Source organism: Epinephelus lanceolatus, chromosome 4 (assembly GCF_041903045.1).
Source record: "Epinephelus lanceolatus isolate andai-2023 chromosome 4, ASM4190304v1, whole genome shotgun sequence".
NCBI classification, from domain to species: domain Eukaryota; kingdom Metazoa; phylum Chordata; class Actinopteri; order Perciformes; family Serranidae; genus Epinephelus; species Epinephelus lanceolatus.
This window is the reverse complement of record NC_135737.1, coordinates 24,629,848-24,652,776: the sequence shown is the minus strand read 5'-3', so window position 1 is coordinate 24,652,776 and position 22,929 is coordinate 24,629,848. Positions and strand designations below refer to the sequence as shown.

Below are 22,929 nucleotides of genomic sequence, written 5' to 3'. Positions count from 1 at the left end.
CACAGTTAAATATCATTTTATAATGAGTCACACATTTTATCATATATTTACTAAAAATAAGTATATAAAGGGCATTAATATTACCATAGATATTAAGACATCAAGTGATTATAAGTTCATGACTGCATGTCGTGCATTGAGAAGAGTCTTAATAGAAATCTTCTGAAGTAAAACTGTATTTTTTTTTATATTATACAGAAACAACGTCTTTATAAATTGCATGATAATGAATGACGAGTATCTCCATTCCTCATTTCCTCTGTGCACGGTGCATCAGCAGTAGGGATTAGTGTGGATGACCAGTTCCGCTTCTCTTGAGACACTGCGGCTGCAAACAGCAAAACACAACATCACTGCATTCAGGGTGCTGTTCAAAATGACATATTTCTTTGTGCTAGTGATACTGTATGTCTGTTTGTCTTATAGTCAACAAGTCCTGTGAAAAGACCGAAACAAGTGAACTGATCCTACCAACAGGTATTGCCTGGGTAGCCAAAGCTTGATATATCTTGTTCCTCTATTGTCGTACAAACACACATCAATGAGCCACACTGTTGCACCGGGTGACATTTTTCCACACTAGGTCCTTATCAGCCCTCTAAACGGACTTTTTGCGCATGTGTGAACACTCCAAGAGAACTCAGACCCCTCTGACACAAACCCAAGGTGGTCTGAGTTTGGTTCACTTCAAGTCAACGGTTCACTTAACCTGTGCCTTGTGAACACAAAATGCACCAGGTTCGCTTTGCTCTTTGCCACTGTATTTAGCCCTCTAGATTACATGCTTTTGCACTGGGATACTTGATAAAACAGACGAAACCACGTCGGCCTGTAATGCTTGCAAGCATGCAGGACGAGGAGTAGTTTGGTCCACAGAAGATACTGCACGTCTTCAGATGTGGCATGTAGAATACATCAAACAACAACAGTCTACAGCACAGAAACACTGAGGTTTTCCTCCAATTTTAAGTTCATCTGAAAGCGAGTGGCTTCATAACCTCACTGCAGGGCCACGTCAAAGTAAAAACATAACTATGTCAATATATATATTATATAGAGTGTGAACAGGAAGAGGACTGAGGCCCCATCAGAGCTGAAGTTTACCAGAAAGAGAACTGAGTGTTCTTTCAAATGAACTGACAATGTGAACACAAAAAGGACTGAGTCCCTTTTCTGTTGGTCCACTTTCAGAGGAATGAGTTTGGTTTGTTTAAACAAGACTACATGTGAAAACACCTTTAGTCTTTGCATGTTGCTGTTCCTATAGGAGTGCCACAAGGGGGCAGTATACAGCGGGGTACAAAATGCTCCAAAAAGAGCTATCTTTACATAAACTGAACATGTGCCAAATTTACGAGCAAGCATATTAGCTTGGGCGTACAACTTGCAACACTGTCTGTGGATATCTTTGTCATCAGATAAATCATTGACAATATAATGGCTGACATATTTAATCTCATTACACACTTTAAGAGCAACACCAGATAAGAAGAATTCAGGAAATACTAATTTTCTGTCTTCTTTACTTCTAACAGTCATAATGTTGCTCTTATTGGCGTTATATTTGATATCAGAATCTGCACCATAGTTGTTGTAGGCCGGCACTGTACGGGCAGAAGATTACCAAATCATCTGCATAAGATGATTTATTTAACTATATCCAGTCAAACACATCCTCAGTGGAAACAAAAAGTGTTGAGAGACAGACTACTGTGTTATCTGATTTTGTCATTTCATGGTATTCATAAAGGGATATATTGAATAATGCCAGACTTATTCTTTAGACAAAAATAGGATAAAGTTCTCTCCACCTCAGGCACATTTTACGTTTTCATTTGAACTTGAGTGTCAAGTGTCAGTTCTGCAAACAACGGATACGTTAAATTTGTACGTTTCATACATATATTAATGTTTCTGAAGTGGCACTTGAATATGAGCTAGCTTGTCATGGGGAGGTGGAGGGGATGGTGGATGGCTTGTCACCTATAGGCAAGATGTCTGCCAAGCTGTAGATCACTGTTACAGACCAACAAACAACAAAACCGGCTGTTTTAAAGCAATAAATCGTTGCATCTTTCATCAGCTTTTTAGCCACTGAACATGGTTGTTATTCAGTGACCCGTCTCTGTGTTTCATGCCGGGATAGTGCTACAAAAAGTGGTTGTTTCCTAGAAGCAGGATTGTGTTACCAAAACTGGGTATAAGCAAAAACGTGATTTATTTTTCTAACCATTACCAAGTGTTTTTTGTTCTTAAACCTAACCGCACATTAACCACAATGTTGTTGAAAAGTTAAAATATTCAATGTATCCGCTACATAATAATGGAAATATGTAACATAACCATGGTTTACAGAAATGTTTAATGCCAAAATTTATTCTGGCGACTGGGTTTCAAAGCTCAGAAATGCTGACCAGCTCCACTGCATAATGCCAGCTCACCTAAACAGGTTGATCCGAGGACAGGCCCAGCTCAGAGTACAGTGTCGCATCTCTGCTCTTCAGGTGAGCAATCAGCTTCCTGCTGGCTTCGTCTCCTTTCTTCTTCACTGTGTCAATGAGACAGCGTGCCTTGTCTGCCGTGGCGCTGTTCTCCTCGTCTATTGAGTCTTTCTCGCCATCATTCAAGATGCCATCGTCTAAAAGGTTGTCCAGGAGCTGCTTAATCAGTGCTCTGGACACTTTGTCCACAAACCTTCTTCTCACCCTGGCGAGCTCATCTGGAAGAGGAAATATGGAGCAAAAGAAATCACACAACTCAGAAGTTTTGATTTCAGCAGAGGTACAAACACTGAATGAGAAATTAGGAGTAAATGCTGTTTAGCGTACCTTCACTGACATAAATGGGGTGGACAAAATAATATTCAAGAGAAGGCACTCTCACTAATTCGCTGCAGGAAGCTTCCTTATCCACAGGAATCATGAAGCAAAAAAATGCACAACTTCAATACTGACTTCTTTAAATATTTTAAAGATCTTATGATGAATATCAAATTAAAGGGGAACTAATGTTTTTTTCAACCTGGGCCCTATTTTCTGATCTACTTTTGTCTAAATGAGTGATAGGACGTTCAATATTTGACATTTCTCCAGTACGAAGCTAGGGCTGACCTGCCTGCAGCCCATGAGCGCACGCTATATTAAATAAGGCACTCAGACAGCGTCAAACAACGTCAAAACATCTGCTCATCCCACTTCAGTCTTTTTTTTATTGCAGCAAATTGAATCTATTGGGCTGCAACAGCAATTGATTTTCAAGTGAGCTACCAAAAGTTTATTTGTAATTGCAATGTTAATAACTTATTGAATAAAGAATCAATAGCTACTTGGTGCCCAGGTATCGATCCAATATTACAGCACATAATATTGCAATTCTTTGCTGTATCGATTTTTTTTCTCCCACCCCCACTAAAGACACTGTATACAAAAAATTAATATATATGTACCAGTATGCACATATCATTTAATGTTGCATCTAGTAAAGGTGGAGCTAACTGTAAAACTTATTACACTGTTGTTTAATCCAGTGGTTCCCAACTGGTCCAGCCACAGGGTCCATATTTCTCCTTATGCAGGATTTACACTTCTGTATCGAATCGAGGCCGTACCTACGGCGTGTGCTCTGCTTGATGTACAGCCTACGCCGCTGCCTGACCTCCCAGAAAATGTAACATGTGCCGGCAACATCAACCTTCTGACTGTTTTTGTGAGCAGAAATCCATTTCCCTCAGTGGAAACGAAGCTTTTATTTTAATTTCACAGATAAGAAGACTGTGAAGACAATAAAGCCTCCACAAAAATACCATTTTAAGTTTAAGTTTTTAATCTTGTATTTATGATTATTGTGTATTTATTTATTCATTTTTATCAATCTGTTTTTTTTAGCTGGCATATTCTTCTGTTTCATTAGTTATTTGGTTTTTGTTGTTGGGGTTTTTTTTGGGGGGGGGGGTATTTTTATTGTGTGAAGCACTTTGTGTTGTGCTATATAAATGTTAGTGTAAAACAAAAACATTATTCATCTCAAACCATTTTAATAACATTTGCTCTCCCCTATTGTCACTTTCCACCAGTGCAGTGAATGCTGGTCTCTACAAGGTCAAAGTGTGTATTTATTTAGATTGCTGGTTTCCCCAGATATGAAACCAAACTTGTCTAACCAAGGTATGAATATCTGTTTTTAATGTACTGTTTGTTGCAGTCAGAGAACATAAATGTATTCATTACAAATTCTATTAAACCTAATTCTTTCCTTTTCTAATCTCTTGGGATTTAATATTCAGTCTCTAATCTGTGTAGATTGTTGAAGAGCAGGTGGCAAACTGTCACTTCTTGTGGTTACATAAAAAACAACAGAGACTGCAGCCTCATGGTCAAAGAGCATGTAAGAGAAAGCGAAAGTTTCCCTTCAGAATCAACTCTATTCAACTGAATGTCATATAAGACTCATGCGTTAATAACAGGCTTTCTGTGCTGACTGATTGATTGGAGAGTTATTTTAAAGTCTCAAACGTCTTAATAAGAAATTTAGTTCGTTTATCTTGCAACTGCAGTATGGATACGCCCAGGAAGCCTCACAGTTCAACTTGACTTTGAACTGGATTGTTTTACGCACCGCATGAAGCTGTGTATAATCCTCAGCAGGCTGCTGCAAACACTGTCAAAGAAAAGTCTTTACAGCCTCTGTAAGCTATTACTTTCTGCGCGCCAGTACGATTTAATTACCGCAAAATGTTCAACTTGACTTATGCAGCTTTAACTGTAAAGTTGTTTGCAAAGTGTATTTCCTCTTACCAGCCATCTCTCACACACTTCGTGTCACAGGATCGTAAAGAATATAGTCCAGCGAGGTTACATTAAAAACTGAACCCTGAGTGACGAGCTACTGCGTAAACTTTGCGTGGAGATTTTCGCGCCAAATATCCTGCATAATGTTACTAGTTATCAAAATGGAAAATGATGCAACATTTTGAATTATTGTTGCAGACAAACAACACGGAAACATCTGCACGCAGATGTTCGCCAGAGGAGAGGCGGAGTCATAATCTGATGGCTCATGTCTTCCTTAAACTGGGAAACTTTGTTTATTCTTACAGATTAGATCATGCAATTAAGTAGGTGAAAAAAGGCTCCACCTCGACCAGCAACATTAAAATAATCTTTACGTGTTAATGCAGCAGTAGCAGACTATAATACATTTATATAATAAATCATATATAATATAATTATAGAATAAATACAAACAGTAAGGGAATTTGCAATTTCCATCCTCTTCTTGTTTTGCACAACACCCTGGATGGCTTTGTCCTTTAATTCTCCCTTACTCTGATGCTCTCCACTCCATCATTTACCTTACACTCACTGGCCACTTTATTAGGTACACACATTAGGTAGGCCCTACAATTGCTCGTTGATACAAATAGCTGATCAGCCAATCACGTGGCAGCGACTCAAAGCATTTAGGCATGTAGGTCAAGACGACCTGCTGAAGTTCAAACCAAGCATCAGAATGGAGAAGAAAGGTGATTTAAGTGACTTTGAACATGGCATGTTTGTTGGTGCCAGATGGGCTGGTCTGAGTATTTAAAAAATTGCTGATCTACTGGGATTTTCACCCACAACCATCTCTAGGGTTTACAGAGGATGGTCCGAAAAAGAGAAAATACCAGTGAGCAGCAGTTCTCTGGGTGAAAATGCCTTGGTGATGCCAGAGGTCAGAGGAGAATGGCCAGACTGGTTCAAGGTGATAGAAAGGCAACAGTGAGCGCGTTTACATGCACACTAATAAATCAATCATTATCTGATTTCTGGAGTTACCTGACTATTCAAGTGGTCATGTAAACAGCATAATCCAATAGGCTTTATCAGATAAAAGCCATTATCTGATTATGAGAAATCAGATAAACACGCCTAGCTTTTTCCCCAGTAGTCAGATTATTTGGTGCATGTATACCCTTTAATCTGGTTTCTTTCGGGTTTTGCTATTTTATACTCCTACTCCACTACATTTTAGAGGGAAATATTGTACTTTCTACTCCACTACGTTAATCTGACAGCTTTTGTTTCCTTTCAGATAAAGATTTTACATAAAATAATATATTTTTATATTCTCAGTGTTTAAATTGTCACTTTTATTTTATCTTACTTATATGTTATGCACTTTGTGTGACAAGTTTATATACAATACACTTGTATATTGCACTTTGCAGTACTTTTACTCCGAATCTACCCAAAGTATGTAAAATTGGCTCCACATTGATAAACTACACATTAGAATGCTCTCACATGTATTTGTTAATGATAAAAACAAACAGTACTGTAAGAATATAAGCTGTCAGCATGATGAGTGTTTTATTTTCCAAATATATGACTTGCGTACTTTTTGAGGTTTTTCAAAGATATGAGTACCTACTGTAACAGGAAGTTTGAGTTTTATGTCATGTACTTGGGGAGAAATCCAACTGAAGGACTGAATCATGTAAACCAGGTTTTTCTGATTATCAGATTATTGAAGTGCACGTAAACACGTCAAATTGGATTATTACCATTACCTGATTATTCCCAGTTATCTGATTATTGTGTGCATGTAAACGTGCTCAGTAACTCAAATAACCACTGGTTACAACCAAGGTCTGCAGAAGACCATCTCTGAACCAACAGCACGTCCAACCTTGAAGCAGATGGGCTACAGCAGCAGAAGACCACAACAGGTGCCACTCCTGTCAGCTAACAACAGGAAACTGAGGCTACAGTTCACACAGGCTCACCAAAACTGGACAATAGAAGATTGGAAAAACGTTGCCTGGTCTGATGAGTCTGGATTCCTGCTGCAACATTCAGATGGTAGGGTCAGAATTTGGCATTAAAATCCTAAAAGCATAGATCCATCCTGCCTTGTATCAATGGTTCAGGCTGCTGGTGGTGGTGTAATGGTGTGGGAGATGTTTTCTTGGCACACTTTGGGCCCCTTAGTACCAACTGAGCATGGTTTAAACTCCACAGCCTACCTGAGTATTGTTGCTGACCGTGTCCATCCCTTTATGACCACAGTGTACCCATCTTCTGATGGCTACTTCCAGCAGGATAACGCACCATGTCACAAAGCTCAAATCATCTCAAACTGGTTTCTTGAACATGACAATGAGTTCACTGTACTCCAATGGCCTCCACAGTCACCAGATCTCAATCCAATAGAGCACCTTTGGGATGTGGTGGGACGGGAGAATCTCATCATGGATGTGCTGCCAACAAATCTGCAGCAACTGTGTGATGCTATCATGTCAATATGGATCAAGATCTCTGAGGAATGTTTCTAGCACCCTGTTGAATCTATGCCACCAAGAATTAAGGCAGTTCTGAAGGTAAAAGGGGGTCCAACCCGGGACTAACAAGGTGTACCTAATAAAGTGGGCTGTGAGTGTATATCTGACCTTTTAAATTCACCTATAGCAGCTGTCTATGTTGCCTATAGGTAGATCTTTCTCACAATATGAAGGTCATCCGGGAGGGATTTTAGGATAAAGATTTATCACAGACTTTAGAAAAAGCACAGGTGTACATAACAAAATTAATAATGCTAAGTTCCATTTAGCCGCTTCAGTTTCAGGGTTGTGGTCCTGTGCATGCTCGTCTTGCAGTCATGACTTACAAGGACTAATACAATGTGCTTTTCTTTTATGATAAGCTGTGAAAAAGGTCTATTGCATGATTCAAGTTGTGGCCACTCGAGATGACTTATCATGGGAAGGAGTCAACAATGAGAAATGTTGGCAAAATAATTTCAAATGATATTTTTTGACTGAATTCCTCAATATTGATTATGTGACATCCAATATTAGTACAGCAAAAAGGTAGAAGCATTGGAACTTCATTACACCTAGGCCTTCTTAAAAAAAATCTGGGTTTTAAAGGACATATCAAACTTTGTACCTCATCTTTTATATATCTCACAGTTTGTTTTTCTTTACAATGAGCATTACAGCCTGCCATCAAGCAATCTTGTTGGACAAACCAGCAAAACACATTTCAAGGGTCAATTAACCAAAATTGGGGATCTAAAATAGTGCTTTTCAAATGGTTGTTTTTATTATATTATGTTATAGAGTTGCATACAGACTTGTCTTTTTATTGAAGCAGGGTAATTAATTTTATTATCAGAGAGTTAATGCTATTTCTTGACAATCTAAGAGGAATAAAATATGGGCTATTGCAATATGGCAACGCTAGAGGACGATGATCCGTATAACCTGATTTGTTGCGTACTAAAAAAAAAAATCAGCGAAGAAGAAACAACTAACTGACAGACAAAATGGCTGTGGGACGAAGCTAGCCGCTGGGCTAATGTAAACATCCACCAACAGTAGACTGGAGCTGCAGAGACGATAACGTTACCCGATAGCTTTTTGACACTGCGAATGAGACTGTATGTTGACACAAAATTCACGCAGCGTCTTCGCTAGCATAACGTTAATTTGGCTTGTTAGCTTAGCTAGCTAGGTTAGCTCTGTAATTAGCTTAGGCAAACACTGGCAGCTAACTGTGGTTTAGCGTGTTGATTTAGCGTTTTTGAGTGACGTTAAACTTTTGGCGTGTGAGCATTCCGGTTATTTGTAACCACAAATAGTCACCTTCCAGAGTGATATATCTGTATGAGACATGGCTGTTTTGTGAGGATATTGTGTTAGAGTTTTGCTCTGTTCAGTCCTGAGAGAAAAGCTGCTAACTTAGCTATTAGCGAATGCTAACAAGTAGATAGGTCAGAGCTGAAGACATTCATCAGATGTATTGACCCGGAGAAAGACACGCAGTTAGAGTCGTCAGGGCCTTGATTAACTTAAACACTGTGGAATTTGTTACGATAAACAACTGTAGTGTTAAGACTAATTGGCTGGGTCTGTTAAACGACCTGTGGTGAGATTTGGATATAAGCTCAGCTGACGGAAGAGTCACTGCTGTACATAGTTGTTCTGCAGTCTTGAATGGATTAATGTGCAGCGAGGCCTGTCTGTTTGATCATAAAACAAAGCACCATTGTTGGTTGTACTCACTGTTTTGGTTGTTGAAGTTTCCTGTCTTCTGGTGCCCCCAGCAGTCTGTCTAACTTTGGTGAAGGATGATGAGCCAGCGGCGTGGGATCCATCTGGACCAATCAGAGCTGCTTTGCAAAAAAGGATGTGGTTTTTATGGCAACACTGGCTGGCAGGGCCTGTGCTCAAAGTGCTGGCGGGAGGAAAATCAACGAGAAAAGCAAAGGCAGATCCAAGAAGACTGGGCACTTGCTGAAAGGTTTGCCTGTGCCCTGTGTAGTCCCAAAATACAAATACTGTCTCTTTCTCTCCTTTACCTCTTCATTTTGTTGGCTCGTTCTCGTGTCCATGTGTCCAACCTCCAACGATTACAGTTGTACTGTCTTCTCCACCCCAGGCTGCAGAGAGAGGAAGAGGAAGCTTATGCAAGCAGACATCAGAAAGCCCAATCGCAACATACCATCACACCCTTCAGCCGGTTTGAGGAAAGAAAAACTAAAGAGAAGTCCAGCAAAGTCAACACAGTCACAAAGTTTTTTACTCCTTCCACAAAAACACCACCGAAAAAAGGTACATACTGTTGCATGTACTGTCATTTATTAAACCTTTCTTTTTTTAAGTTTTCATTGCTGTTCTTAAGTTAAACAATATATATTTATATTCATTTTTCATTATTCTAAGTGAAGGCTTGTTTTGATTAAACTTTCTTCTGCTTGGGGGCGCCCTGGTAGCTCTCAAGGTTGAGTGAGTGCCATTGAGGCTGAGTCCTTACGGCAGCAGCTTGGGTTTGTGTCTGGCCCAGCCCCTTTGCTGTATGTCATCCCCTGTCTGCCCTATGCCTTTCTTGTCTTTCTCTCTCTCCTTGAAAACAAAGCAGAAATGCCAAAAAAATACTGCCTGCAGTTTTGCGGAACTGGTTCTGAGTACGTGTTTTACTGGAAAAACATTTAAGAAACAAAACCAGGCTGAGGTCACCAAAATTTTAGCTCAATAATCTGTTTGTGGTTTTGTGGTCAACCCTTCCTTAGAATTCATAGCTTGATAACCTACACACACTGTCTGGTGAAAATAAGATATTACCCGCAGCACGTAGGGCTTCTAGAAAGCCTCTGTTTTTGTTTTTGCAGCTTTGGTTAAACTAACATTAAATGGCTTCCCCCCAGATGCTCATTTCGATGCTCACTCCAGCCCAAGCCCGAGCTCCTCTACAAGCCGGCATTCCTCTGTGGACAGTGACCATGCAACGCGAGAGTTCATTGATTTCCTCAAGCCTCTGAAATCAGGCAGGGAGATCTTCAAACAGTGCAGGGCCTTCACTGAGAGCATGGTCTATAAGCGGGTGAGCTAAAGTGGATTACTCATCAGTGTTTTGTGTGTTTGTGGGTGGAAATAGCTTGACAGAAATATTTAATTCCTATGAATGAATAGTTTGTAAATGTGAACAACCTGTGAACAAGATACTTACATTTATTTTTAGTATAAGATTGTGTTTTCACTCAAAGTCATACAGCAGTGTTAGCAGTCCTGATTTTCAGGTTATTGCGATGCACCACTGTCCACCAGTTTGTATCTTTGATACTGTCCCATTACCACTGTTCCTGATTTATAACTTAACACTTCTCCAAATTAACGTTGCAGCCGCTGAATAAATGGAGCTTAAATTGCTTCAACTCAAATGCTGATTGTATTATTTTTTGCATGACATTGTAAAATTCCTTAAACAATTCCTCTGCATCTCGTGAAACCTTGCATGTTTCCCTGTGAGATGCTAAAAGTCACAAAGTGAAAACAGGTGTTTTTAAATACATAATGGGGAAATATGCCCCTTCAGTCATTACAGATGTTTGTAGAAAGTCAGTTTGTTAAACATTTCAAAATATCAATATCAAAATTTTGCACAACATATCACTCTTTTATATTTGGGCTTGATTTTAATATCTGTACCCTCTAGCTTGTTTTGAAACTGAAATTCAATTCAGTCTGATCTGAATTGTTCATTTCCATTCTTTGCTCAGGACATGGGTGCTGATGAGCTGTCAGAGTGTGTGCAGGACTTCTACCAGAACCTCTCAGACCGTCTCCACACCCAGTTTAAAGGCACTGCTTAACTCTCAAGAAGACTCTAAACAGTGAATGTCACTAACATTATACAGCGTGTAATGCTGTTGCTTTGTATATCTTTGATGTTAGTGCTTTTATGTGTTTAGGTTCATCAGATCACGTAGAGAGTGTTATGGATGAAGTAGAGAAGTACATGATGACTCGTCTCTACAAAGAAGTGTTCTGTCCTGAGACCACAGACGATGAGAAGAAAGATCTGGCCATTCAGAAGAGAATCAGGTCAGCAAACAAAAGTTGTAGTAATGCTTAAATTTGCTACATGACTAATCACTGATTTCTCTGCGTTCCCTCTGAGCACAAGGAAACGCAATTGCAGAGACAAGAACCTAAATCGTTACTGTTTTCTGTTACAGAGCCTTGCATTGGGTCACCATTGAGATGCTGTGTGTTCCCGTAGATGAGGAGATTGCTGAGGTGTCGGACAGTGTAGTCAAAGCCATCACAGGTAAGTCTCGTTAGGCTTATTTTTGAGAAGGCCATGGTTGGACATCACCGTGTTTTATTAGCTGTATAGATCCAGAATTCGTTTGTCACCCTCTACCATCTCTGCATCATTTCAGATGTGATTGAAATGGATTCAAAGTGTGTGCCCAAGGAGAAGCTGGCGTGCATCACTCGTTGCAGCAAGCACATCTTCAACGCCATCAAAATCAGCAAGAAAGAGGCGGCATCTGCAGATGACTTCCTTCCCACACTCATCTACATCGTGCTGAAAGCGAACCCTCCGAGACTGCAGTCGAACATCCAGTATATCACCCGCTACAGCAACCCCAGCAGACTGATGACTGGAGAGGATGGTTACTACTTCACTAATCTGGTGAGGAAATGAGTACATGCTTGCATTTATGTAGTTTGTTGAGTATGTCAGCTAGTCTCCATGTTTCTGAATTTTTTGTAAAAGTGCTGCCAAATTGTGTGGTATTATACAGACAGGTGTTTCTATTATTTTGTCCATTACATTTTTGTCAATGCGGATAGGCTGGGGTGACAGAAACACCCCTGTGCATAATTCAATGCAGCAACACAAACTCAAAAATGAGTGTAAATAACAAAAACCAGATGTCAGATTTTTGTATCAGTCCAGCTCACCTAGAGATTTATGTTAGAAGCAGCTGAGTTACAAGTCAGACAGCAGTCTCAATAAATCATGATGCAATGCCGCTATAAGACGTGTAACATGGCTTTATTTTGAAAAACCTCTTGCTTCACTGTGCTGTTGTTCACTCTGGTAGCAAAGTGGGAAAAGACAGATTGAGAAAAAGAAGTTAATGCTGACTACTACATCAACCGTTTGTCAAAAATTACCTTCTGGAATTCACTGAATGTCAAAATCAGTGGGAAAGTATTAACATCCCTAAAACACGTAAGACTAAAAGTGGTCTTGATGTATACTGTTCCACTGGCAGCACCATATTCCAGGTTGCCGCTCTAGGGTTTTACATTTAAATTCATTTAAGTCTTAAATATATTACAGCTTTGTGTGCTGCTTTTCTCCTTGTGTAGTCTGTCTTCGAGTGGTTAACAACTGCTTTTATTTTGGTCATGGTCACCAGTTCAGTTGGCATTAAAAGCTCTAAAAAGTTTTCAATCTGAGTGGACATGGGACATCCTGCTAGGGCAAGTTGTTGGGATGCCACAGATTGATGGCATCCATAGGTGAGATTTTCTTTCAATGACTCTCCACATCTCCTCTCCCCAGTGCTGTGCGGTGGCCTTCATTGAGAAGCTGGATGGCCAGTCTCTGAATTTAAGCTCTGAGGAGTTTGAGCTCTACATGTCTGGTCAGGCATCCCCCCACTGGCCACCATCCAGCGAAGCTTCCTCCTGTTCTCCAGGCAGCGCGGCTCTCAGTCAGGTCCACAAACGGTTGGATCTGCTAACAGGGCTCGGGGAAAGGCAGGAGCGGGTCATGGAGAAGGCTCGCCAGCTGGAGAGCGACCTCATCGACTGGACAGACGAGGTGGAGCAGAAGGTGCAGAGCGTCCTGGAGAGCTTTCCACCAGAGACACAAAACCCTCCTGCACCCTCAGCTAGTGGGACAACTTCTGCATCAGCAATAGACTCTGATAACGTTGAGAATGAGCACCTGCCTCCACCACTGCAGCCACAAGTGTTTGCTGGTTGATGTGAAGAGATCGACTCAAAAAAAAAAAAAAAAATCCTCTAGATGCTTTACTCCACCCTCCCCTTTTTCCCTGCTGTTAAATGTTGCTGTCTGTATGCACATACAGCAGCTATCTGATATGGATCCCATTCATCTCCATTCCATCCATCCAAGTCCAAGAGGCCCTGCAACTACACTGAACAGTAACAGAGAGTTAGATGAGGAGATATAACCACTTAGCGTAGAAGAAAGGCGAAACAGGTAGTCTAGCTCTGCCCGAAGGTAACTAAAAGCAAATAAGTATTTCCCAGAATTTCCTGGATGCCAAATACACTCCGAGCCTCCAAGCTTTGTCCTGGTTGCAAAGGATTTGGTGCAGTACCTGTGGTAACGCCCTGCTTCAAGCACACACTGGTCTATTACATTCTGCTTCCTCAAAGCGAGACGTGCAGGGAAACCTTCCACGGAGTGGCGTCCAGGAGACATCCTGATGAGAATCCCCAAACCACCTCAACTTCTGCTCCTTTAAATGCAAAGAAGCAGACTGACTCCACTCCAAGCTCTTCCCGAACACACCCACAATGACATCTTCAGTACCTCAGTGCGTCTTCATTGTTGTTATTGCAGTTACATTTGAGCAGACGGGATAAATGGTTTGGATGTGAATTTGAAACATGTTTCTGTCATTCACAGCTTTTCAGACAAAACCAGATGTTTTTGTTTTTGTGTTGTGATGTCTCTAAGGTTGGGTATCATTTAAAAAAAAAATATACCAGTACCAATACCAGCACGCTCAAAGTGACAAATAGAGTACTTCATTTGATACCTTTTTTCCCTGCTTCATTCAGTACCTGTTTAAAATGTTTTAATGGCATCTCGGCACACTGAACTACACTGAGCTTGACTTCACCACACCACAGACTGAATCCCTTGTAGCTGCTGTGGTAGTGGGCCAATCTCACGTCGAATTAAATTGAAGAACTCTCGCAGTGAAAGAGTCTTTTTCTCTAGATCTGGGTACAAAAAGGGTGAAATGCAGGTATCGTGACTGGAGACGTTTCAATACTACTTGGTACTGGGTTATTTCAGTTGATACCTTAAAGAGGTTGAGTGCTGATACCCAGCCTTAGATGTCTCCAGGTGTAAACTGACAAGTGGAGGCTCAAGTGGACACACAGAGCCACACTGCCCAAGTAACCTCCAACAACTTTACAGGAATTTTTCAGTCAAATATGTTTTTGGCAGAGGAAATGGTGAAATCTGAATGATGCGAAACCTAACTTCCCCTCACTGAGACAACCCTCCAGCTCATGCTCGTGATTCGTGCTGTGTTTATTGTGTGTTTCTGCAGAGAAATATCCGGAGAGAACGAGACGTGCGTGTGTGTGACAGTTGTGCATGCGGGTGAGAGTGCGAGCGTGTGTTGCATGGACATGTTCCATTAATGTCGGTGAATCATAGAGTCCTCCAGCTGCGTGTGTGTGGATATCGTAGTCATGTTTTCATGCCAGACCTCTCAACTCCAGTCGTAAGCTGGGTGTACAGAAGTGATTTTATTTTTCTATAGAGTGGCAGGTATCAATTCTTTTGGATGCAATAGGAGACATTAATCCTGTAATATTTACAGTAGTACTCTTGTTAAAGAACATTGCTTGAAGACGTTACATGAATTCTAATGATTCAATAGTAAAATTTTCATTTATTTCACAAGAGGGTGTTGTAAGCATGTCCCATAAAAGGTTTTAGGTGATTTTTTTTTTTTTTTGGGGGGGGGGGGGGGGGGGGTTCGCCCTGTCAGAACTGTTGGATTAAATAGGTAAGAAGAAGTCAAAGATGATGCTGTTTGCTGTAAACAAGTCATAAAAAAACACTCCTATGGTCGGTTATTCTACTAGTGCTGAAGAATCATAGCATAACCAGTTTAATTTATTTTGAAGCACTTTTCTTCTGTTTGATTTTAAAAATTCTTGATTGAGAAGTGAATTTAATGAAGGAAGTAATGGCTTTATTCATTCGAAAGGATAAATGATAATTGGTGAAAGCAGTGTTGTTAAAGTGTGTCTGTATTTGGCAGTCATGTCTGGGAGAGTTTTGTTTTGCTCATGAGCTAAGATTTCCTTCTGTTGCTAGACTTGTATCTTTTTTTTTTTTTAATTCTTATTTGCAGCACGTATAGTCAGTGTGCAGCTGCTGTCCAATTTTAGTTTGAGAACAGACTTTTAATGCAAACTTAAACAATAGCTTGAACCGCTTCATATTGCACTGTATGCAGAAGCCATTTATCAGGTATTTTAATGAAGTTTAAAACATCATCTTTGTAACCTTATAGGTTTGTTATTGTATCACATATGGGAGAAAGTAACTCAATACTGTCTTTTATTTAAATGTAACTTATTGGGGCAGTATTGGTTTATTTGCCTCTGTGGGTGTGTGATGATGGTTAATAAAAATTGAAAATGCATGTGCAGTTCCTGTTCATCGTGTAGTTTCACATGACTCATAATTTTGCAAGACAGGATTAAATAAAGAGCTGACACACTGAGATTTTAACTTTCCGTACGGTTCTGGATCAGAGTGGAGAAATGAAAAGGATAGTGATTGTATAAGTTTAACAAAATATAGCATTACTGGGATTCATGAACCTTTTCTCCCTTTCCCAGTGTGTGAATTTACAAAGTAATTTCAGTATTTGCTGTATAGTCAAGAGTAAATGTTTGGGCTTTAATTCCCAGATGGGGGAATTCTAACATTACAGCAGCACAAAAACTATCTGAAGAGGTAGGAAACACATGAAGAACTATTTAAAATGAATAAAACAAAGTAAGAATGTATTTAAAAACAAATTCATTACAGAACCTAGTTGGAGTTAGTCTGACTAAATCATGTGAGTATCTTCCAAAGTGACATGTTCCTCTAGCTGTCAAAGTAAGAAAAGATCATTTTCTCCAGCAGGCAAAATAATGTAACTTTTAGTATTAATATGGAAAATACAACAGATACATTAAAAAAGACCAAACTAGTAGAATTTCCAGAGATGATTACTCAGTGCCAAAAAATTCTCTCCACTTCATCAGAGAATGATAGATCAGCATTTATTGTGTCCTTTTTTAACACTATGTATTGTGATTTGTTTCATTATTCCTTCCCATATATCTGTCAATGGGCGTAGCCACATTTTGACTGAAATTCAGAATCAGAAAAATAAGGGTGTGTTACTTTCACTTCCCTTAGTTTTTTACTTAACTTTCCAGGATGAGATGTACATCAGACGAGGGCATTAGGTAGAAATGAAGGAGTAACCTAAATAATATAAAGTAAAAAACTCAGTACACATTATTTACATTAACTGCAATATAACAAAAGATGATTGCTACTGAAATCAGAAATACTTGATCGATCCCCAGGGAGAAATTGTCATTCGTTACGTCACGTTTTCATAAAAATGCAAATACAAAGTATTTAAAACTATAAAAAAAAAAAGCACAATATTTAACAATGTTTAACAAGAATGTATTTAAAGACACAAGTGCATCTCAGAAAATTTGAGTATCATGGAAAAGTTCTTTTTTCCCCTTAATTCAGTTAAAAAAGTAAAACTTGTATATATTCTAGATCCATTACACATAATGTGAAACATTTCAAGCCATTGTTTGTTTAAATTTAATGATTACAGCTTATGAAAATCAAAAAATCTGAAAATTATCTTCATTTGCACTCAGGACTTGGTCTGGGCTCCTGTTGCACGAATCACTGCAGTAACGTGATGTGATATGGAGGCCGTCAGTCTGTGGCACTGCTGAGGTGTTATGGAAGTTCAGGTTGCTTTGATAGTGGCCTTCAGCTCTTCTGTGTTGTTGAGTCTGGTGTCTCTCATCTTCCTCTTGAAAATACCCCATAGATTGTCTGTGGAATTCAGGTCAGGCCAGTTGGCTGGCCGATCAAGCACAGTAACACCACATGGTCAGCACACCAGTTACTGGTAGTTTTGGCGATGTGGGCAGGTGTCCTGCTGGAAAAGAAATCAGCACATCCGTAAAGCTTGTCGGCAAACGGAAGCATGAGGGACTCTAAAATCTCCTGGTAGACGGCTGTGTTGACTTTGGACTTGAAAACAACAAAGCGGCCAACACCAGCAGATGACATGGCACCCCAAACCATCACTGGACCTCTAGACACTTGGATTCTTTGCCTCTCCGCTCTTCCTCCAGACTCTGGTACCTCGATTTCCAAATTAAATGTAAAGTTTACTTTCATCTGGAAAGAGAACTTTAGACCACCGAGACCATTGCAAACAGCCAGCCCTTTCAGCAATGACCTTCTGTGGGTTACGATCCTTGTGGAGGGTGTCAATGAGTCTTCTGGACTACTGTTGGGTCAGCAGTCTTCCACATGATGTGGTTGTGTGTACTGACCCAGACTGACATAGTTAATTAGCTGAGTAGAGCTCTTCTCAGGACTGTGTGAGTCCAGATTATATACAGTTTTCACTTTCTGAAATAACTGAACAACAGAACTTTTTCATGATATTCTAATTTTTTTCTGTATGTGTATCATGCTTAGTATGTGAATTATGTAAATACCCATCATAATACCCATTCGTTCTTGTGAACTCTGTTGTGTTTGAACAAAGAAATCCCCGTCTGTTTCCACAAAAGTATGCTTGCAATTCAAGAGGAAAAATAAACTTATGTCAGAAATTAAAGGGTTATTTTTGAAAAAGGGGATATCCTGTGTGATGTGTTAAGAAAAGAGAACATCATTTTCACTTCCCTCCCCAATTTGGAATAAAAGAATCTCCCTCAGTCTCTGTTTCTCACAAACAGAGACCATCACAATGGACAAGGTCATTTTCCTCCTTGGTGAGTTTCCTTCAGCTCATTCGTAATATCTCACTCACTTAACATTGTCTTTAAAGAATTTTTTATCAACCTTAATTTGTCTAATGCTCGATTATCTTTTTTTTCAGTTCTTTCATCACTACCACAGCTTGTAGTACCCGAGGGTATGTACCACATATTCTTCCAATTAGATGTTAACCTTACATTTCCACTGAACATGGGCATTATGTGATTTTAAAGGACCAGTTTGTATGAATTAGTGGCATCTTGCAGTGAGGTTGCTGATTGCAACAAACTGAATACCCCTTCCTTCACCTCTTTGTTTCCAAATATATAGACTAGAGAACCTGCGGTGGCCTCAGGTAATGTGAGGCCACTGTGGCTACTGTAGAAACTTGGGATGTCCTGACCTGATCTCAATGATCTGTATCAAGGCTGATCAAGGCATTTTTAACTGATCTTAATTGACTATATTAAGCTGTGTAGAGCCTGAACCGACCCTTTGTTTTACATCAGCTGTCACACAGGTGTTTTTATATGTGAGGCTTTCGTGAACAGTTACACAACACGTGCAGAAATCGTCAACTCTCCAATTCTGCGTCTCCCCAGTTAAACACCACACATCATAAACAACAGCAAAATGCAGTATGAGAATCTTAAAGGGATAGAGAAATTCCCTTGAGGAATGGGAGACTCCTTGGAAATGCTCCTGCTCCCTATGTAGATAAGACGGGCTCATTCTAAATTAATGAACACACAACAGTTTTCAGACACTTGTGAAAACATAATAAATAAGTTATAAATATTATATTCCATTTCTGCCAATAGATCCCCCTAAATCCTACACACTGGTGCTTTAAGTACATAAGTTGAACATTAATATTCATAATTAAAACATACAGTGCAGGTATACAAATGATTTAGATTCTTTTGGAGTATTCCTCTCTAACAAACCCAAATGTGTTTGTCTCCATAGTTCACTCTGTGACCTCCTTCAGAGCTGTGGTGGAGATGGTGTCAGGGGATTCAAGGATCTTCTCTGGAGAGAGTGTCCGACTGAAATGCAGCATTCCCAATGGCCACAGGTCTTCCTGGAAATACCTGTGGTTCAGGGGATCTGAGCAGCTCCCACAGCACGGAGAGCACTTCGTTCTGTGGAGAGCCAAGATTCAAGAGAGTGGGAAATATTACTGCCAAGGAGTGAGGGACACAGTGGTGGGAGACATACACACCCTCCAAAGTCTGCCTTTTGAGGTTAACGTTGATGGTAAGATTTTGTTTATTATAGTGCCATTTAATTAGAAATCTAACTGATTCACATGTCAGGGCCTCCTCCCTTTTTTGCTTCTTTTGCTACTCCTGTTAACACTGAAAATTGGGAACTGCGAAACACTTGCTGCCCTGAATGTCTTAAGTATTGCGTGGTGCCCCTTGTGTGTTTGTTTTGCTCATCTCAAACGTCATTGGCCTGTTTTATTACTGTGAGTATGTATCAATATAAGACCACAAGATGTTATCTTGATGTAACTTAATTCTTTGTTATCTTTGTTCAGGAGGGTATGCCATCCTGCATGTCTCACCTCAACCCAGCTTAGAGGGAGACACATTAACGGCCACATGCCGTGTTCGAGGCACACCCCAAATTCATGAGGTGATTCTGTACAAAGATGGCTTTGAAGTTATGAGACAAAATGGCATCAACCCATATTTCAACCTGACCAACCTGACCATCGAGGACCAAGGAATGTATTCTTGTAGGGCTTCCTGGGACACAGAGAGACGTACACGCTCTGTAATTTCAGTTGACACTCCACTGCAGGTCGTAGGTGAGTCTATATACTGGGTTACTTTTGTGTTTGGTTGTGACTGCACATGTTGAAATGATCCACATATAGTGAAATGCACTTTTTGCTGAGAGTTAGATCAATGCCACTCTTACCTCTGCATTCAGTATCTAAAGCCAGTTTAAGTTTCAAGCTTAGTGTAAGAGGAAAACAGCTGGCTCTGTATAAATAAATAACTACCCACCCACCCAACCAATCAGAAGCAGCTCCATCGATCGGGAGCACTTTGACTGATGCACAGTTGTCAATCGTGACGTCAAACCCCCTTTTTATGGCATCGCACAGCTAATTAAAATCAAACTTACCAGACAAACACTTGGACATACATCAACGTGATAAAAACTACCTAAAATGGCAGAAACCATCTTTGGAAAAAATCAATTTGACGTTTACTTGGACCTTTTAGTTTGGCCCATATCCCATCTGCTAACATGGAGAGGTTGGGGTTTATGACCTATACTGCACCCAGCCACCAGGGGGAGAGTGAGATGTTTTGGCTTCACTTCTTGGGAGCTGTCATGTCGTCCATCTTTATTATAGAGACTTTGACTATTTCTTGACCGAGCGTACGTGATTGGGTCACTTGGTAGAGCCTTTTCCCCCTGTTTCCAGTCCTTATGCTAAGCTAAGCTAACCAGCTGCTCGCTTCATATTTTGTGTACAAATATGAGAGTTGTATTAATCATGTCATCTAACTCCCAGCAAGAACGAGAGTGAAAAAGCCTTTCACAATACATCAAACTATTCCTATAAATAGAATTTACCATAGTTGTTCTCAGCCTAATTTCCACCTAAATACAACAGGGAAGACATTCCTGAAATTATTTTAAACTATTCAAATATATCAGTAAAGTTTTGTCAATAATATTTTGTCTTCTGTGGCTCTATCAGAGGTCGTGTCGCAGCCAATTTTGGAGATTGTTGCCGACAATAACCAGGTTCCAGTAAATAAGATGAAGCTCATCTGCCACGTCCAATACAACGCCCATGCTCCTGCTCCTCCAATACACTACTATTTCTACAAGAATAAGAGCCGACTGGGAATAGCAACCTCTGAGAACCATGATCTGGTTAAACAGGATCCAGGCCAGTACAGCTGCAAGGTCAAGGTGCCTCAGTTGGGTGTCACCAGGTGGAGTACACCCCAGAACTTTGCACAAGTGACAGGTACTTTGAAGTAAATGTAACCTGTTGTTTGTCCTCGACTAAAAGTGAAAACCCTAATCTTCTTCTTGAACTGTCAAAACTGTGAATAATTGCACAGCAGTTGCGAAACTTCTGAGGTCAACTTGTCTCTGACCCAATAGGACCACAGATGATGAGGCCTCCAACTCTTCAGCCAAGAGACCTATTGCCTTTAGCTGCCCAAAACTCACCCCCAGACCTCCCCCTGCCTCCTGCGTCTGAGCCAACAGCAGCCCGGCCCTCCCCTCCCCAATCAACAGCAACTTCTATTTTTATTCAGTCTACTAAAGTAAGCACCCAATCCTCAGATCCCTCAGAGAAGCCTTCACAGCCAGCGCCAAGCACTCCACCTACAGTCCAGCCTCTCAACCAAACTGCCACTCCTGTCAACATGTACAAAGAGTCTGGGGAAATGTCTGGAGATGGTGACTGGCCCAATGAAACAGAGGACTGGGACGCGGAATCAGGTGACTGGCCTGAGGAATCAGGTGACTGGCCCGAGGGCTCAGGTGGCTGGCCCGAGGGCTCAGGTGGCATGCCTTAGGACTCTCCAGACACTGTCCCTTGGTGACAAGCTGTCACACATTACAGACCAGTGCAGAATTAATGATGCTAAATCAGAGTAATAACGCACTATTGCTACATCTTTAACTATCTGATATAAATCATACATACAGGGCCACTGAGCTGCCACTGCACACTTTTTAAATGATTCATTTTGTAATATTAATTTACATGTTAGCAGCTGTCAGCTTCATGATCTCATGTACAAGACTAACTGGATCAGTAGTGTTGGAAATAATAACAAATGCTATATTGGTTAAAGCAAATAAAGCATTTCATAAATCCTACAGTGTGTACTACTGGATTTTATTTTCAGTGAACCCTTTTTACAGCCCTATGATACAGCAGTACTGCTTACATATTGGTGTAATAACATGGACAGTGGATTTACAGTAAGAAGAATAATACAGGCACAGTGATATTAACACATACATTTTTATGTCTCATTTTTATGCAATTACATATATTGATTGCCTGGGTCATCAGTGAGAGTGTACATAAACAGGAGTAGAGGACAGAGTGAAAGACAGGAAGAGCAAACAATAAGGTTGTTAAGAACTTCTGTGAGACAGATGAGGTGAGGGAGACATGGAGTCACGCTGTTTAACTGAGGGCAAAAACATTTTAGGCAAAGTATATTGTTTAGGAACACTGTGCAGGGCTTGTAGAGGATAACAGGGGTCCTTAAAAACAGAAAAAGCCTCTGCACACCCAAATGTGTGATGGGTGCATTGGTGGAAAACACAGTTTGAATAAAATTAAAAAAAAAAAAAAAAAAAAAAAAAAAACAACTACTGCTTTCTTGCTTGTTCCTCAATTGCATGCACAAGCTTCACAACAATTTTATATATGTACACTGATGCAGGATAAATTAGAAATTTTATAATTTTATCATACACTGATCATTGGTGTTTGGTACTTTTGCTCTCATTTACCTTTGTCATTTTGTTAATCTTTTCATAGTGTGATTTTTTTAAGCACCTGTATGTGAGATGTAGGGGTATTTAGTGCCATCTAGTGGTGACGATTGCAGATTGTAACCAGGTGGAACTTCTCCTATTTAGAATTCCCTCAGTGCTCAGTGTTCAGGAGGTTTTTACTCGGAGCTGCATTACCTGCAGAGGTCTTTTCCTCTCCAAAACAAACGGACCAGATAAACACTGAATACAGTTTCATGTTAAAAATTTCTTGTTAAAAGTTATATGCTCACCGTTTTTGTCTGGTAACTTAATGTGGCTCACCTTAATT

At 40.2% G+C, this 22,929-nt stretch overlaps 3 protein-coding genes across 4 annotated transcripts; 2 read left to right on the top strand and 1 right to left on the bottom strand.

Moving 5' to 3' along the window:
- Positions 1 to 5,034, bottom strand: LOC117259555 (caspase recruitment domain-containing protein 18-like). The gene is made up of 3 exons (XM_033630939.2): positions 4,794 to 5,034; positions 2,442 to 2,719; positions 1 to 328 (listed from the first exon to the last, which is right to left on the bottom strand). The coding sequence occupies exons 1-2, from the start codon at positions 4,798 to 4,800 to the stop codon at positions 2,442 to 2,444; spliced, it is 285 nt and encodes a 94-aa protein (XP_033486830.2). The 5' UTR covers positions 4,801 to 5,034; the 3' UTR covers positions 1 to 328.
- Positions 5,035 to 8,283: 3,249 nt separating this feature from the next.
- Positions 8,284 to 15,726, top strand: rabgef1l (RAB guanine nucleotide exchange factor (GEF) 1, like). 2 transcript variants are annotated; one of them, XM_033630937.2, is made up of 9 exons: positions 8,284 to 8,421; positions 9,091 to 9,284; positions 9,423 to 9,595; positions 10,189 to 10,364; positions 11,041 to 11,122; positions 11,233 to 11,365; positions 11,500 to 11,591; positions 11,707 to 11,963; positions 12,846 to 15,726. In XM_033630937.2, the coding sequence occupies exons 2-9, from the start codon at positions 9,112 to 9,114 to the stop codon at positions 13,269 to 13,271; spliced, it is 1,512 nt and encodes a 503-aa protein (XP_033486828.1). In that variant the 5' UTR covers positions 8,284 to 8,421; positions 9,091 to 9,111; the 3' UTR covers positions 13,272 to 15,726. The 2 variants fall into 2 exon arrangements, with proteins under 2 accessions (XP_033486828.1, XP_033486827.1); XM_033630936.2 differs by having other exon boundaries at positions 9,088 to 9,284.
- Positions 15,727 to 18,029: 2,303 nt separating this feature from the next.
- Positions 18,030 to 21,968, top strand: LOC117259307 (high affinity immunoglobulin gamma Fc receptor I-like). Its single transcript, XM_033630571.2, has 6 exons — positions 18,030 to 18,109; positions 18,217 to 18,252; positions 19,065 to 19,355; positions 19,642 to 19,914; positions 20,824 to 21,099; positions 21,240 to 21,968. Exons 1-6 carry the CDS (start codon positions 18,085 to 18,087, stop codon positions 21,659 to 21,661), a joined length of 1,323 nt encoding a protein of 440 aa, XP_033486462.1. The 5' UTR covers positions 18,030 to 18,084; the 3' UTR covers positions 21,662 to 21,968.
- Positions 21,969 to 22,929: the final 961 nt, after the last annotated feature.

Excerpts from the sequence above, each read along its gene's own strand:
- LOC117259307 (XM_033630571.2), top strand. The coding sequence starts at position 18,085 with ATGGACAAGGTCATTTTCCTCCTTG. Across the intron at positions 18,253-19,064 it reads ACAGCTTGTAGTACCCGAGG|TTCACTCTGTGACCTCCTTC; the intron begins GTATGTACCACA and ends TTGTCTCCATAG. Across the intron at positions 19,915-20,823 it reads CACTCCACTGCAGGTCGTAG|AGGTCGTGTCGCAGCCAATT; the intron begins GTGAGTCTATAT and ends TGGCTCTATCAG.
- rabgef1l (XM_033630937.2), top strand. The coding sequence starts at position 9,112 with ATGATGAGCCAGCGGCGTGGGATCCATCTGGACCAATCAGAGCTGCTT. Across the intron at positions 11,123-11,232 it reads TCTCCACACCCAGTTTAAAG|GTTCATCAGATCACGTAGAG; the intron begins GCACTGCTTAAC and ends TTATGTGTTTAG. Across the intron at positions 11,964-12,845 it reads GTTACTACTTCACTAATCTG|TGCTGTGCGGTGGCCTTCAT; the intron begins GTGAGGAAATGA and ends TCCTCTCCCCAG.